Consider the following 14192-nt stretch of genomic DNA (forward strand, 5'->3'; position numbering starts at 1 on the left):
AGCTAAAAAAAAAACTTTCTATTGGTCAATACTTGTATTTTCAGTTAAGTGCGAAGTGAAGAAGATCTCTTCGTCTTCAAAGCCAAAAGCAGCGGAAGAGCGACTTGCCACTCGCCTGTGTGTGTAGAGCTTAAGAAAACACGTGAGCAACGATGAACGCGTCCGACGCCGACCGCCAGATCAAACAGATGGTCAACTTCATCCTGCAGGAGGCGCAGGAGAAGGCCAACGAGATCCGCATTAAGGTAAAAGAAAAGAGATCCCTCTGCGTGTCTGAGACTCAAGCACAATTAATACACACTGTGAGGGGAAAGTCGTTGCTCATTATCCGTAAAATTTATTCCAGACGGAGCATGACTTCAACTTGGAGAAGCAAATGCTGGTGCACAACGCCAAAATCAAGATCCAGGAGGAATACACGCGCAAGGAGAAGGAGCGCGAAATCAACAAGCGCATGTAAGGGAGCTGAGCTTTTTTTTTTTTTTTGCCATCCGATAGCGATTACTGACTTGTGCTTGCTGTTTTACTAGTGCTCGCTCGGCTGAGATCGGTGCCTCACGACGACAGAAGATGATTGCGCGTGACGAGCTCCTGAAGACGCTCATTGTGGAGGGTCAGGCCCAGTTGAGGAACTACACGACCGCCGACGAGAAGAACAAGGCGCTGCTGCGTGACCTCATCGTGCAGGGTCTGATCAAGCTGTTCGAGACCGACGTAGTGGTCGCTGTGCGTGCAAAGGACGTGCGTCTGGCCGAGATGGTGCTCAAGGAGGCCACGGACAAGTACATTGCCACTATGAAGAAGGAGGCCAACCTGGACGTTAGCAAAGTCAAGGTGACGCTCAACAAGGCAGCGGATGGCATGCTGCCGGACTCCAAGGCTGGTGGCGTCGTGTTGTACGCCAAACAGGGCAAGATCGTGTGTGACAACACCCTGGACACCCGTCTGGACCAAATCTACTACGACCTCAAGCCCACGGTGCGCAAAATGCTGTTCCCGACTCCATAAAGCAGAACTTTGGCCATGCAGCGTTCGTTATGAGGAGAACGATGATGCATTGAATTCAATGTCGCGTTGCCGCCAATGCAGTGGCAACCTGATGGAGCTTTAACTTTCATACAGCACACTTGTAACTGGGTTGCCAAGAGCGGTACTCTGTGTTTACCGCAGCAAATCCTGCAGTCTCCATTCTTGCCATGTTGCAATCTCCTCAGTGCTAGTAGTATCACTCCCGTACTGAGAAATATCACCGTGAAATAGAGAACTTGTCTCGGGCTTCCACATCGCCGAGAACGGTCCATACGCAACGCTAACCAAATGCGCAGCATCAATCTGCGTGGACGTGAAATGCCAGTCACTCGACAGCGTTCCATCCAAACGTAGCTCCCAATGGTTATCTCCAGTTAAATTCACGCAAACGAACTCGGCTCGTAGTAGCGAGAACCCCAGTCCAATTCCCACAGCTTTAATGTACGCTTCCTTGAGTGACCATAGTCTGTAGAATCGGGTGTATCGACCGTCTTCGTCTGTTGCTCCGCGGATATATTCCCACTCTCCTGGGTTGAAGTGATCTGCAAAAGCTCGGAAGAATTCCCCGATTGACGTCTTGCGATGGGGCCGATCTGTTAGTCGGACGACGTCTACACCTACTAGAGCACGAGAATCACTGGCAATTGCCACGACGGTGCCGTGATGCGAGACATTGTAGTTCCACGATATGGGAGCAAGGTTTCCCAGTCGATTCCAATACGGTTTATTCTGTCAATAGCAGGCGTGTAAGCCAAACTGTCCAATGTGTTATCGCACAGGAAGGAGCGCACCTCGGGCGTGCGTGCAATGGCAATTGTATCGTATTTCACTCCGAACAGTTCGTGGATGAGCTGTCGCTGCAGCAAGCGGCTAGCGAGCGCCAACTTCTGGTCTTTCGCGAACATGAAGCGCATCACCTGCTTCTGCTCGTGATCCGGGAGCTGCAGCAGCAGCCGACGCCATTCTTCGGAGGTCGAATCCCACGCAGAGACGTCCACGAACCGCAGGCAGCGTGTCGCCTGTTGTACCATCTTAAAACTTAAAATTGAAAATTAATTTCAAAATACTGCAAAAAGAAGTGACACAAAACGTTTGTACAGTTGATAATTTTCAACTTTAATTGACGTTACCAGTAGCAATCTTACGCTTTCCCTACACTTGCTACTCTCGTTCCAGCGCTTGTTCACTTCGTGTCACTGTCATGAACACCAATGATAAGTTGGGTTTACTTAAGCGCGGTTGCCGCCAATAGGCGAGTAGTGGCGGCGCATACGGGTCTGGCGCCAGCGGACGACTGCAAAGATCGCACCGGCAATCGCCGCCAGAGCGAGCGCAATGACGCCCAGGATAGCAGCGATGCTCCACTTGGCCACCGACACGAGCAAGTGGCCTGGCTTCTCCTCCTTGACCTTGTGGAGCGGGACAGGCACAGGCTCAGGAAGCTTCGTGGGGGCAGCACCCGGCTCAGTCAGGAGATGACCGGCGCCACCGAAATCGCAGGTCGCGCCCTTCTGGCGGTTGAGGTGCCAGTACTCGTTGAAAGCCCAGTCGCACTGCTCCTCCAGGGTGAGGAACCGCGTCTTAATGTCCGAGCAGTCGATCTCCGGGAAGTTGCAAGCAAACGCGAGGCCGCTCTTGAGCTCGAACTCCTTGACTCCGCGCTTGGCACGGCAGACAAACTCTCCTCTGTCTTCCTTCATGCACGCTCTCTCCACTCCATCGCTCTCGTGGTAGTCCGACACGTTCTTGGGGAACGCACCGAGACGCACCAGGTCCAGGAAGCTCCACTTGGTAGCAAACTCCGTCTTGAAGTTCCAGAAGTACCAGCCGTGGCCATTGGCAAAGCCATTCAACTTCTTCAGAGTCAGCGACTTGGTCAACGCAGCGTCGTCGTCTTGGTTGAAAGAATCCTTACTGGTAATGGGGCATTTGCCAAAGGACGGACCCGACATACCCGTGCCGTACGGGCCCTGGATCGGCTTGGTCTTGTCCAACGGAGTGCCGGGGAAGCCGTCACCGAGGTACGTACTGTTGATGGGGCAGTCAATCATGTGGCATTGCACCTTGGGGAAGCCCGGCAGGTTGTCGTTGAAGCCGTTCAGCCACATGGCGCAGTTGTCCGTGCCAACAGACCACTCACCGACAATAACAGGCATCATGGCGTTCTCCATGTCACTGATGACATATTTCTGCTGACAGGCGTTGGAGAAGAAGTCTGCAACGGTTCCAGGAGGGTTCCAGGCCTGGTAGATGTGCGTATCTAGAGCGATATCGGGGCAGCCCTTGAGGAACTTGGCCCAGAACTGCAGACCGAAGCGGAACGAGTCGTGGATGACGAACTTCCACGAAGGAGCAAGAACCTTCACGCGCTTGTATGACTTCCAGTAATACTGCTTCAACACCTTAATAGGGGTGAGCTCCCACGGCTCGTTCACAGGCTCCAGACCCATGATGGCCTTGTTATCCTTGTAGCGGTTGATGATAGCTTCTACAGCTACAATGGAGTGGTTCAGATTGGCGTAGTTGATGCTCGAGTAGTTGTGGTTCTCCACGTCAAAAGTACCAGCCCATTCAGCTTGACGGATAGGCCAGTGCTCGAACGTAGTGGTGCCCACAGGCTGCGTACTGGCAATGGACGTCCACTTGACATTTGACGACTTGCCACTGTTGTCGAAGCCGTTCTGCGAGCCGATCAAGCCGTGGATATCCAGAAGGATCTCAAGACCGTACTTGAGGGCCAAGTCCGCCACGCGGTCCAGCGCGTCCACAGCGCCGTCAGTGCAGCCAGCGAACGGCTCGTAAGGGTTGAACATCCAGTCACCGACCGGCACACGCAGCGAGTTGATGCCTGCAGCCGCAAGCTCAGCAATATCCTTCTCCGTGACCCAGTTGTCGTAGTGGATACGCAACTGGCGGTTAGCTTCCTCCTTGCCAAGCGCCGTGCAGAACGTGTACATGTCCATCGCCGTCTTCTCCGGAGCCTTGTCACCAAATCTCTGCTGGGTGTTGAGGAACTGGTAGAAGAGCGTGGGCGTGATCCACGGCTCCAGGACGAGCCAGCCGCCCAGGTTGACACCGCGCACCTGGCTGTTGAAGGGCGTGGCGTGCGTGTCCAACGAGCAGGTCATGTCCGTGTCATTAGGCGTGAACGACTTGAAGATGCCGCTGTCCTGCGCGAACATGGAGGCCTCGCCGTGCTTCCAGTACCACTCGTAGTCTGGCCGGTCTTCAGTGTCGTGCGGACCCGAATCAGACTTCGGCTTAGGTGTCGGCGCGTCCGTAGGCGCCTCGGGAGCGGGAGGCGCGGGCGGAGCGTCCGTGGGATCGTCATGAGAGTCCTCCCCGCCCTCGGGCACGTCCATGGAGACGATGGACTGTCGGAAATTGGGCTCCACGCCCGCGCTGGAGACGCTCGGCTGCAGAGCCACGGCCAGCAGCGCGCACAGCGCCGCCGCTGTCTTCAAGCGCGACCCGACCAACATTCTTCCTTTGGAGTCCAACCGGAGAGAAAACCCAACTGCGCACCACGGAGCAAATGCGGAAATGAGAAGGATCTTTTCCTGATTCGACTGCACCCTTTAACGAAGATACGATGGTCGGAAATTGCAAAAATAGCCATGCTTTTCAGTTTGATTTGTATGGGAGGACCCTGAGAAAATAAGACTAGGATACGATAAATTACATAATAGCCTGCCACATTGCGATCTTCCGTGTTGAAGTACATGTGTGGCTGCCAACCAAATGGTATCCGAAGCTGGCGACAAATTGCTAGTTGCAAAGGTGAAGAATACGCTTACGCGCTGACACGATGACCATGCTCCTGGGTCTCGCTACGGGCCACAGCGGTGCTCATAGATGGTGAGTGGTGGCTGGCGTGCGCTGCAGACGCCGAGGCAAACGGGTCAAAAAAAAGAGAAGGATACTTGCGTAGTGTTTGTCCGAACTTTGGGCCCGAATCTATCCATGCGACACATTCGATAGTGATCGATTGCTGGCGCCATCAACCAACTTGGCAAAAAAAAACAAGATCGTTGCAATTGTCCAGCGTCTTCAAGATCTTCATTTCACTGGAGCGTCTCCATTATGTTCTTGTTGAAAGCCATACTTGCTCGATCAAACCTCCACGTGAGGAGTTTAAATAACGCATCAGCGCCAAGGCTACGAATGTGATGTGTTAAGCGGCATCGCACCCAGCAAATTGCCACTGAGCAATGGCGTCCATCATGAGCCCCGTTCACATGCCAAACCAGTGATTCCCGTGTTGCGGCTTTCGCCTAGAATTCTCTACGCATCAGGCGTCGATCAACGCGCCGCAACCTGTATTGCCAGGCATGATTCCAGCGGTATTCTATATTCTGAAGGGGCGGCAATTCCTTCGGCGCGATTCGCTTCCCGCCATCGCATTTCACGTGCAAAATGCTGATCATGTTTCTTATTTAACGGGTGTTCTACAATGTCATCACGAGGCCTAAACGTGCACAACGTGTCCGATCAAGGGCGAGTATTCCTGCCGCCTCCGGCGACGCGCGACGGCAACGACGACAGCCAGTCCCGTAAAGCCCACGGCGATGCACACGAGGGTCCAGATGAGGATCTCCTTGCTAACCGACGTGACCTGGAACTCCTGACGCTCGACGCTAGACGGATTTGGGATGGCCAGCAGATGTGCCGCGCCGCCAAAGTCGCACGTAGCGCCTTCCTCGCGGTGGGCGTGCCAATACTGATTGAATGCCCAGTCGCAGCGCTCCTCGATTGTGTTGAAGCGCTTGTCGATGCCAGTGCAGTCCACCTTGCCGTCGTTGCCGCCGCAAGCGAAATCCAGGCCGCTCGCAAGGTCGGAACGGTGTACGCCGCGCTTAGCCGCACAGACGAACGCGCCCTTGTCCTCTGCCAAACAGGCCGTGAACACTTCTTCGTCGGCGCGATAGCTCGATACATTCTTTGGGAACGCGCCCTTGCGAACCAGATCCAGGAAGCTCCAGCGAGAGCCAAACTCCGTCTTGAAGTTCCAGAAGTACCAACCGTGACCCACCGCGAACGCGTTCAGTTTCTTCATGTTCAGATTGCGCGTAAATTCACGCTCGTCGTAGTCATCTTGCTGGCCAAACGACGTGTTGCTGGTGATCGGACACTTGCCGAACGAGGGGCCGGATTGACCCGTGCCGTATGGACCCTGGATCGGCCTGGTAATGTCTAAGGGGGTACCCGGGAAGCCCTGACCGAGATAGGTACTGTGCACGGGGCACTGTGTCATGCGGCATTGGATATTAGGGAAACCAGGCAGGTTGTCATTGAAACCATTGAGCCACATAGCGCAGTTGTCCGTGCCGAGGGACCACTCGCCCACGATAACAGGCATCATGGCATTCTCCATATCGGCAATCATGTACTTTTGCTGGCAAGCATTAGAAAAGTAATCTGAGCGTGTACCGGGGGCGTTCCAAGCCTGGTAAATGTGGGTATCCAGTGCGATATCCGGGCAACCACGCATGAACTGCGACCAGTACTGGACGCCGAATCGGAACGAGTCGTGTAGCACAAACTTCCAATGCGGCGCACGAGCCTTAACGCGCTTGTACGACTTCCAATAGTAGTCTTTAAGTAGGTCAATTGGCGTGAGTTCCCACGGCTCATTGACGGGCTCCAGACCGATGATGGCCGGGTGGTTAGCGTACCGGTCGACGATGACCGCCACGGTTGCAAGGGAGTGGTTCAGATGCTCATAGTTAATAGACTTGTACGTGTTCGTGGCAGGATCAAACTCGCCAGCCCATCCAGCCGAGCGTAGCGGCCAGTGCTCGAATGTGGTGGTACCAATTGGACGAGTGCTGGCAATCGATGTCCACTTGACAGACGAGGACATCCCGCTATTGTCAAAGCCATTTTGTGAGCCGATGAGGCCGTGGATGTCCAGCAACAAGTCGATGTTGTACTTGTAGGCGAGATTGGCGACGCGATCGAGTTCATTGACGGCACCATCCGTGCAGCCAATGTAGGGCTCGTACGGGTTGAACATCCAGTCGCCCACTGGCACACGGAGCGAGTTGACGCCGGCTTCTGCCATCTCTTTCAGGTCGGCCTCGGTCACCCATGTAGCCCAGTGAATACGGAGTTGGCGGTTGGCTTCTTCCTTGCCCAGTGCCGTGCAGAAGGTGTACATATCCATCGCCGTCTTCTCGGGAGCCTTGTCGCCAAAGCGCTCCTGCGTGCTCAAGAACTGGTAGAAGAGCGTAGGAGTGATCCACGGCTCTAGTACCAGCCAGCCGCCGAGGTTGGCACCGCGGACTTGCTTGTTGAATGGAGTAGCATGTCTGTCGCTAGAACACGTTTGGTTCTCGTCGTGGGGCACGAAGTTCTCAAAGAAATCGAGGTTCTCGGAGGTGAAATGGTGGTCGTTTTCCCAATACCACTTGGCGTCCTTGACCGCTGGTATGCTGTCGTTGTTGCCACCTAAAGTGGTGTCCAGTGCGTGCTCGACGGGCTTGGCTGCTGCTGCCAGCGACAGCGTCGAAAGCGCTGCGGCCACTTGTAGCAAAACCTTCATGGGGATGATGCAAAACACCAGCGACTCGTGCAATGGAGCTTAGGAGGGTGTGCCGTGTGCGCTGCTTGTGTCCGAATTGGAAATGAGCCAGAGAGCGCCATGGGCAAATGGCCAAGAGAATCGCTCGTCGAGAAGGGCAATGCCCAGGAGCTATGGCCTGGATACGGACACAATGGTCGATCATATCGCTTGCTCGCCTCGAGCGGCTGTGTGCTGGCACAGAAAAGGCAACAAGTCACCACTGAAAACTTCAACGCGCCATAAACCGACATGACATGACAGTACCACAAACTTTTTGCCCATTTTTCAGGTTATCCATCGTATTCAGATCGGGGCAGAGGATGCAGAAGTACTACATCAACAGCGCTCCTCCTTGCAAGACATGATGAGCAGATGCCCTTAAGGAGAGTCTACGACGGTGTAGACGAGTACATGTAGTGTCTCTGGTGGTCGGTGGTGTCTGCAGTTGCTTTCGTATCAACCAAGTTTTTTTTTTTCCTCTATGCGAACATATAAACTATCACTGCACTCAGCAAGAACTTCGCATGTTACTGACTACACAAATAATTCACCAGCAGCGAAAAAATGCTGCTTCATGTGTACGAACTTGCACTGCAACCAGGCAGACTGTCTCCAGCCTGCATCATCTGTCTGTTTCGCCAATGTCGGGCAGACACGCCAAATGGACAGCGACCTGCTGAGAACTCGCAATGTTCCGACGTACTCATCCCTAGTACTTCATTTTTGCAACATACTGCCGAAGTTCCGACGCTCGTAAACTTTGTGCGGCAATGAAACTCGAGAACTCTCTCTCTCTTTGCAGCAAAATGCGCTGCAATGCCACCAGTGACAACACCATCTTGTTGGCGGCTCCGATCTTCGTTAGCTCGCGGGTTGAAGCTCAGAACAAATGGCGCAAATTGAAGTGGCTTTTGCCAAATGGCCTGTCCACCGCCGACACCAAAGCTCGCGTCCTCAGCCGGCCACGCGAAACGCGTGGTTGTGTGCAAGCCTGCCACCTTGCCGGGGAACGACAGCAGAGCCTTGGAGCTTGCTATGCACAAGCCGTAGAGGATGGAGATTCTCAGCGGACAAGAAGCGAGATGATACGCATATCCTCGCGGATCACATACCGCCCACTTCATTCTCGCGGCAGAAGCTCTGCAGTGCTGCACCCGGTGAGGAGCGCTATGGACAAGCAACTGCTAGTGAAACCAGCAGGACGTCACAACATCCTCTGGTCGTCTTCCCGTCAGCCTCTGAGGCTCTCTCGGAGAGAGGACTCGGCTGCGCTGCCGGCTGAGGGATACTTTTTTTGTCGGGAAAGTATTAACACTTCGCTCTAACCGAGAGCGTTTTTCATTTATCGACGCCGAAGTCGACACGGTTTGACTCACAGGTCAAGATTCGCAACCAACGAACTGCTATGCAATGGCTGCCTTCATTCTGAAGGGATCCATTGCAGAGCTGTTCGTTTATTATTGTTTGTGCTCGACATTCTATGAGATAGCAAATAATCATGGGAATCCTTGCCAAGTTATCGCACATGTAAACTAGAATGCTTCGCTTTAAGCTGGGAGGACTGTGAAGTTGTGGTGTATTGTTTAACTACCCTAGTGCGTACAACTGGTGCTTCAAATGGTTTTTATGAACTAACCTGCCCAAAATACCCAAAATGTTTTCAATATTGATTATTATTTTAATATGGCCAACTAAGGTGAGCGAGTGCGTGCTCGCGCGCGCAGCCATAGCGAATCCGCGCTTTGCGTAGGCGGGCCGCCAGACTCTTTGCAAGCCGCGCACTGCACGTACAAGGTAAGAGAATCGTTTTTCCCGAATAATACAATCTGACATACATTTTTTTTATGAATAATGTATCTTAAAAGAACACATTGTATTTTGCATTTTGTTAAACGAGCCCATCTATCGGTTTGACCAGGTATATATTTTCTGAAAGAGGTTTGTGTGGTGTGCGCAGAAACGTAAATTCGCTGGGCACATGTGACAAGTTGCCGACAAAGAGATTTTCATTTTGTTGAGAGTCAGCCCCCACGACTACAATTTCATCGGGGCGGAGATCGGGAAAAATAACTTTTTGGGTAATAATACGTACAATAGTGGGACCAGTATTTAATATTGACGCATTGCAAAACATAAATACAAAAATTGGGCAATAATACCCAATAAGTACCTTAAAATACAAATAATAAGAGCATAGCAAAGTAAAGTCAAAGAACTGGAGTCCACCAGGACCAATTATCGTACATTTTTGCTCTTATCGTCTGCGGCATCGTTTCCAACACCTTTGCCAGCTCACTTTGCTATTTTCTAGCTTTCCAGCAACCCAACACTAGCCCTCCTGCAACCCGCCAGCACCACGATGCCCACGAGCGCTGAAATCTGTGCCTTCTTCTTTGATGAGGGAACCGACTATCGCTACACCCGCAAGATCTGCAATGGAGCTCGCAAGCGGGCCCCGGCTACCGGCTACTCCAACCTTGTCTCCCACTTGGGCACCAAGCACCCAGACTTCTTGACTGAGATGGCTACATCTCGCCATGCGGAGAACGGGACGATAGAGTCCTTTGGTTTCGTCTCAAAGGCGGTGGACCATTTGTACCGCTGGCTACGCTGGGTTGTGGCACGCAACCTTCCGCCCTGTGAGGTAGATGACCCGCTCACGCGCGCAATGTCGTGTCGAAGACCTACAGGCTCGAAGACAATGAAGGAAAATATGCACCTTGCCGCCGCCAAAATCGGCAAGTTGCTTGAAGAGGAGATGGGCGACGCATGTGCAGGAGCATTGCTCTCATAGACGTAGAGGCTCGGGTCTGTGGAAAAGCTGGAGCTGGAGGTTTGTTGGCCCATGTTGTCGTCAGGCAGACGCAACATCTCCACCCCCGTAGTAGCTCCAGGGGGAGGTTGACAAGGGGGGGGGGGGGTTCGTAACGACTAACAGCTACCTTCAGCTGCTAACTATCATACTGGGCTTGGCGGCGAGGTATTGCGGGCATAGCTGCTTGGCGAACTTGGTACTGCTATGGCTGATCAAGAGAGCGATGTTCAGTCAAAACCTCTGTCGATCTACGAAAGACAGTGGTTTGGTACAAAGAGAGACTGCACAAAAGCAATCAAGGCGTTGGCGGTGAAATTTGGGAAAACTGTCTATTTGGGTCCAAGTGCTGATGGTAGCGCATTTCTGCGGTACAAGTGCCTTAGGAGGTGACCGCTGCAGCTTTGAGACCACTGCCTGTCGATCGCAATCCGATAGTCGCAATGGATACCGAATCAGTACATACAAGTTAGCGCACAATATGTGTAGTTAACGCTCTCGCATTGCAGCATCTCACCTCTGGAAAATGGAGTCCTTTTGTGCGCTAGTTTCGTCCGATCCAAACCTGAGTGGTAAAACAATCGTGAATCAAGTAAAGTCTCTAACGGGGGCTGTCATATCTTTGAAGGAAGCGTATAGCGGCAAACAACTCAAACTAGATGGCATTTTTGGTAGCATTGACACGGTTTTCGCAAACTTCGTTCTCTTCTTTCTCTGTGGTCGGAGAAGAACCCCACATCGATCACATAGTGTGATTGGGATGGTGATGGACGTTTCAGACGTGCATTTGTAGGCTTCCCGTATGCTCGTGAGTATAACCGCTACGGCCAAAACGTCGTGGGAATTGATGGTGCTTTCATTAAGCATGGTAAATTCAAGAGTACCCGATTGATTTTGGTTGGAAGAGATGGCAATTTCTCCAACATAACCCTCGGAATTGCTATCTGTGCTTCAGAGTCTGAAGAAGACTGTGTGCGGTTACTGCGTTGCTGCAAGAAGGCAGGAGTCGTACTCAATGAAATAGGACATTTCTTCGGACAGAGGAACGGACATCCTGGCAACTTTTGACACCCTCGGTCTGATCAATATTCGATTCTACATCAGACACATATTGAAAGATATCAACAAGAAGTTCAAAGGACACTGTCCAGCAGATATGAACAAAGTTCTCTATGCATTACAAGCAGCTTCTAGCCCTCAGTCACCACCAATCGGCTCTGCAATCTTCAGAAGGTCGTAAAGTTGATGACAGCAAAGTGAGGGAATAGAAACGAGCGCATGAAGTTCTGCGGCGGGTTGCATCAGTACGGGACCTCTTTCACATCAAGTTGTTTAAACGGGACCTTAAAGCCCGTGCGTAGTTCAGCGTCAACTGGCAAACAAAGTCGCTGGAAACTACAGCCAACATCTCTTAACGCTTGCTGTCCAACTTCAAGAGCTTACTGTTATTGTGTTCCAGCACGTAATTGCCAACGTCGCGACCGACACCAACACCAAGACCTTCAAGCATGTAGGTATTACGAAGCTCAATGCGCTGGTGCCGTTAAAGTGCTATTTTGGTGGTTTTGTATTTGAGGGCGATGGTGATGTCCTTTTCTTGTGTGTGTGGTCCCGTCATTTTTTGTGGGTGGTGGTACACGAGAAAATATAAAAACTGGACAGCCAAATCTGAATATCGGAGAAAATGCAGTCTGTCCGCTGTGAGGGACAGGAACATTGTCGGTGCTATCAGTGATAGCGATGGTAGGGTTTGGTGTGGGTGGCAGTCACTGGCGACGGAGATGACATATGCCAGGTCAGAGGGCTCATTTAAAAATCCGCGGAGAAGCAGGTCGAGCACCATGGGGGAGACTGTGGGGCGGAAGACTGCCGTGCACAGCCGAGGGCGGGGTGAGAAGGAGGGACCGGATGTGACTGGGAAGAAGGAGCTCGTGGCGGAGGCAGTCACGGCTGCCAAGAGCATTCAGACGTACAAGCAGCGCGAGGACAAGAAAAAAGCGCAAGAAAAACAATTCCTGGAATAGAAGCTCGCGGAAGAAGCAGTACGTGGGGCGCAAGAAGCCCGTCCGCACCATCCACCAACGTGTACAACGTCGGCAAAATGAAGGCGATGTTCATGAACAGCTTCCTGCGGCTGCCAGGAGTTCGTGAGGCGCTTTCTGCGCAGCGCCAGGCCGTGCTTCGTCGTGAAACAATCCCTCGTGAGCCTGAGGTTATTGTTATCGACGGAGATGGTGATGACCTCTGGTCAGCCAATGTCGACAAAGTGAATGTGTCACGAAACCCAGAGAAGATCAGATTTCCCGACACTGGCCCTACTGACAAGTGCAAATGCGCTTTTGACTGCTTCAGAGACGAGTGTCTTAATGCCGACACCAGCTACTAATGCACGAAAGCCAACTGTAACCGTAACGGAAACTGCTCGAATAGCCTCTTCGAGTGTAAGGATTTGAAGCTGGCGGTTTGCAAGGGAACTGGGATCGGAGTCAAAGCAACTGCAACAGTTCATGCCGGGTCCATTATCGGAAACTACACTGGGGTGCTAACAACCCACGACTTTGCGGCAGACAAGGAGCAGACCAGTGATTACGCGTTGGAGCTGCAGCTAAGAAGCACCAGGAACGAGAAAGTGTACATTAACGCGACAACGTGTGGCGGTATGACGCGAATGATGAACCACTCGTGCGATGCAGCATGTCACTTTGTGGAGATGCGCAACCGCGCGAACGTTGTGGTGATGGTGGTGACCAAGCGCACGATTGAAGAGGAAGAAGAGGTGACTGTCGACTACGTGGACCCATGGTTTGACTGCGTGTGTGGCGCTCCAAACTGCCGCAGCTAGGACCAAAAGTCGTGTATGCAGGCTCAAGAGCCCCACGTTGCAATACTGTTGATGATACTCAGGTAGCATTAAAGCATTAATTAAGCGTGAGCAGAGCCAAAACAGACTTTGTATTGCAAAATGAACAGCTTCCGTGCTTCGGTGTTAAACTAAACGTAGTGGCCTGGTCGGGAGTGCCGTAGCAAGCACAATAACTTCAACCTGCAACATGAGCAGTTCCAAATTGAAAATGCGTACATTGCCAAGTTACCTTGACGTATGAAGCGCTGATTACAGCTACCCACACGGTTCTACCTGTCCAAGCGTCCGTGAGCAGCACCTCAAGTGCAAAACCATTGCTGCGCGGTCTTCCAACAGGTACATGAGGCTCAGTTGGCTCGAATTCTCGTTGCCGTTTCTTGGACGTGCCACGATAGACCAATGTGGCTCTCCCAACTGGCTTAGCTGCACCAGACAATTTCAAGGCGTGCAGGAGATGGATGCAGCAAGCAAACTTAAAGAAATAGTTGCAATCACAGCTGCGTTGATTGAGATCCACCTTCCAACCTCATTGCGGCTGCCCCTCACGCTCCATACGTGCGTAGTTTGTACCCATTTGAGCATACACTGCAATCACTTCCACAGTTTTGTTACGCGATGCTCAACCATTTTCGGGGTAGGGAACGAGAAAATCTGGCGACAGTTGGTTGCTGCATGGTCGTGGATATCAGACAAAACCTCCAGTAGGATGTTCTGCTTTGCCAATTCATTGGCTCGTACCTTTAACGTCTTTGGGATTTCCACTTGCGTCTTAAAATTGAACGTGCTAGACTCGTTGTGGCAACACGAAACTAATTGTTGCAAAAAAGTTCCCATTTTTAACTTCTGCCGTAAAGTGTAGTCGCCCTGGAGTTTCTTATTGAACTATTCGAGAGGGTTGTTGGTCGATGCAAACCCGGGGGGGG

General features: G+C 52.2%; 6 protein-coding genes across 7 annotated transcripts; 3 read left to right on the top strand and 3 right to left on the bottom strand.

Moving 5' to 3' along the window:
• Nucleotides 1–31: 31 nt before the first annotated feature.
• On the top strand, nt 32–1793 carry PPTG_01937. Of its 2 annotated transcripts, XM_008895329.1 has the most exons (3): nt 32–245; nt 347–456; nt 531–1793. In XM_008895329.1, the coding sequence occupies exons 1-3, from the start codon at nt 153–155 to the stop codon at nt 1006–1008; spliced, it is 681 nt and encodes a 226-aa protein (XP_008893577.1). In that variant the 5' UTR covers nt 32–152; the 3' UTR covers nt 1009–1793. The 2 variants fall into 2 exon arrangements, with proteins under 2 accessions (XP_008893577.1, XP_008893578.1); XM_008895330.1 differs by having other exon boundaries at nt 32–456.
• Nucleotides 460–2067, bottom strand: PPTG_01938 (hypothetical protein). The gene is made up of 2 exons (XM_008895331.1): nt 1821–2067; nt 460–1758 (listed from the first exon to the last, which is right to left on the bottom strand). Exons 1-2 carry the CDS (start codon nt 2058–2060, stop codon nt 1162–1164), a joined length of 837 nt encoding a protein of 278 aa, XP_008893579.1. The 5' UTR covers nt 2061–2067; the 3' UTR covers nt 460–1161.
• Nucleotides 2068–2104: 37 nt separating this feature from the next.
• Nucleotides 2105–4616, bottom strand: PPTG_01939 (hypothetical protein). The gene has a single exon (XM_008895332.1). The coding sequence runs from the start codon at nt 4509–4511 to the stop codon at nt 2259–2261; it is 2253 nt and encodes a 750-aa protein (XP_008893580.1). The 5' UTR covers nt 4512–4616; the 3' UTR covers nt 2105–2258.
• Nucleotides 4617–5362: 746 nt separating this feature from the next.
• On the bottom strand, nt 5363–8070 carry PPTG_01940 (hypothetical protein). The gene has a single exon (XM_008895333.1). It carries the CDS (start codon nt 7571–7573, stop codon nt 5498–5500), a length of 2076 nt encoding a protein of 691 aa, XP_008893581.1. The 5' UTR covers nt 7574–8070; the 3' UTR covers nt 5363–5497.
• A 1883-nt stretch (nt 8071–9953) lies between these two features.
• PPTG_01941 (hypothetical protein) lies at nt 9954–10388 on the top strand (the record flags this gene model as incomplete). Its single annotated transcript, XM_008895334.1, has 1 exon — nt 9954–10388. The coding sequence occupies one exon, from the start codon at nt 9954–9956 to the stop codon at nt 10386–10388; it is 435 nt and encodes a 144-aa protein (XP_008893582.1).
• Nucleotides 10389–12247: 1859 nt separating this feature from the next.
• On the top strand, nt 12248–13248 carry PPTG_01942 (hypothetical protein; the record flags this gene model as incomplete). Its single annotated transcript, XM_008895335.1, has 3 exons — nt 12248–12375; nt 12468–12764; nt 12837–13248. 3 exons carry the CDS (start codon nt 12248–12250, stop codon nt 13246–13248), a joined length of 837 nt encoding a protein of 278 aa, XP_008893583.1.
• Between the last annotated feature and the right edge of the window lie 944 nt (nt 13249–14192).

Source organism: Phytophthora parasitica (assembly GCF_000247585.1).
Source record: "Phytophthora parasitica INRA-310 unplaced genomic scaffold supercont2.3, whole genome shotgun sequence".
NCBI classification, from domain to species: Eukaryota; Oomycota; class Peronosporomycetes; order Peronosporales; family Peronosporaceae; genus Phytophthora; species Phytophthora nicotianae.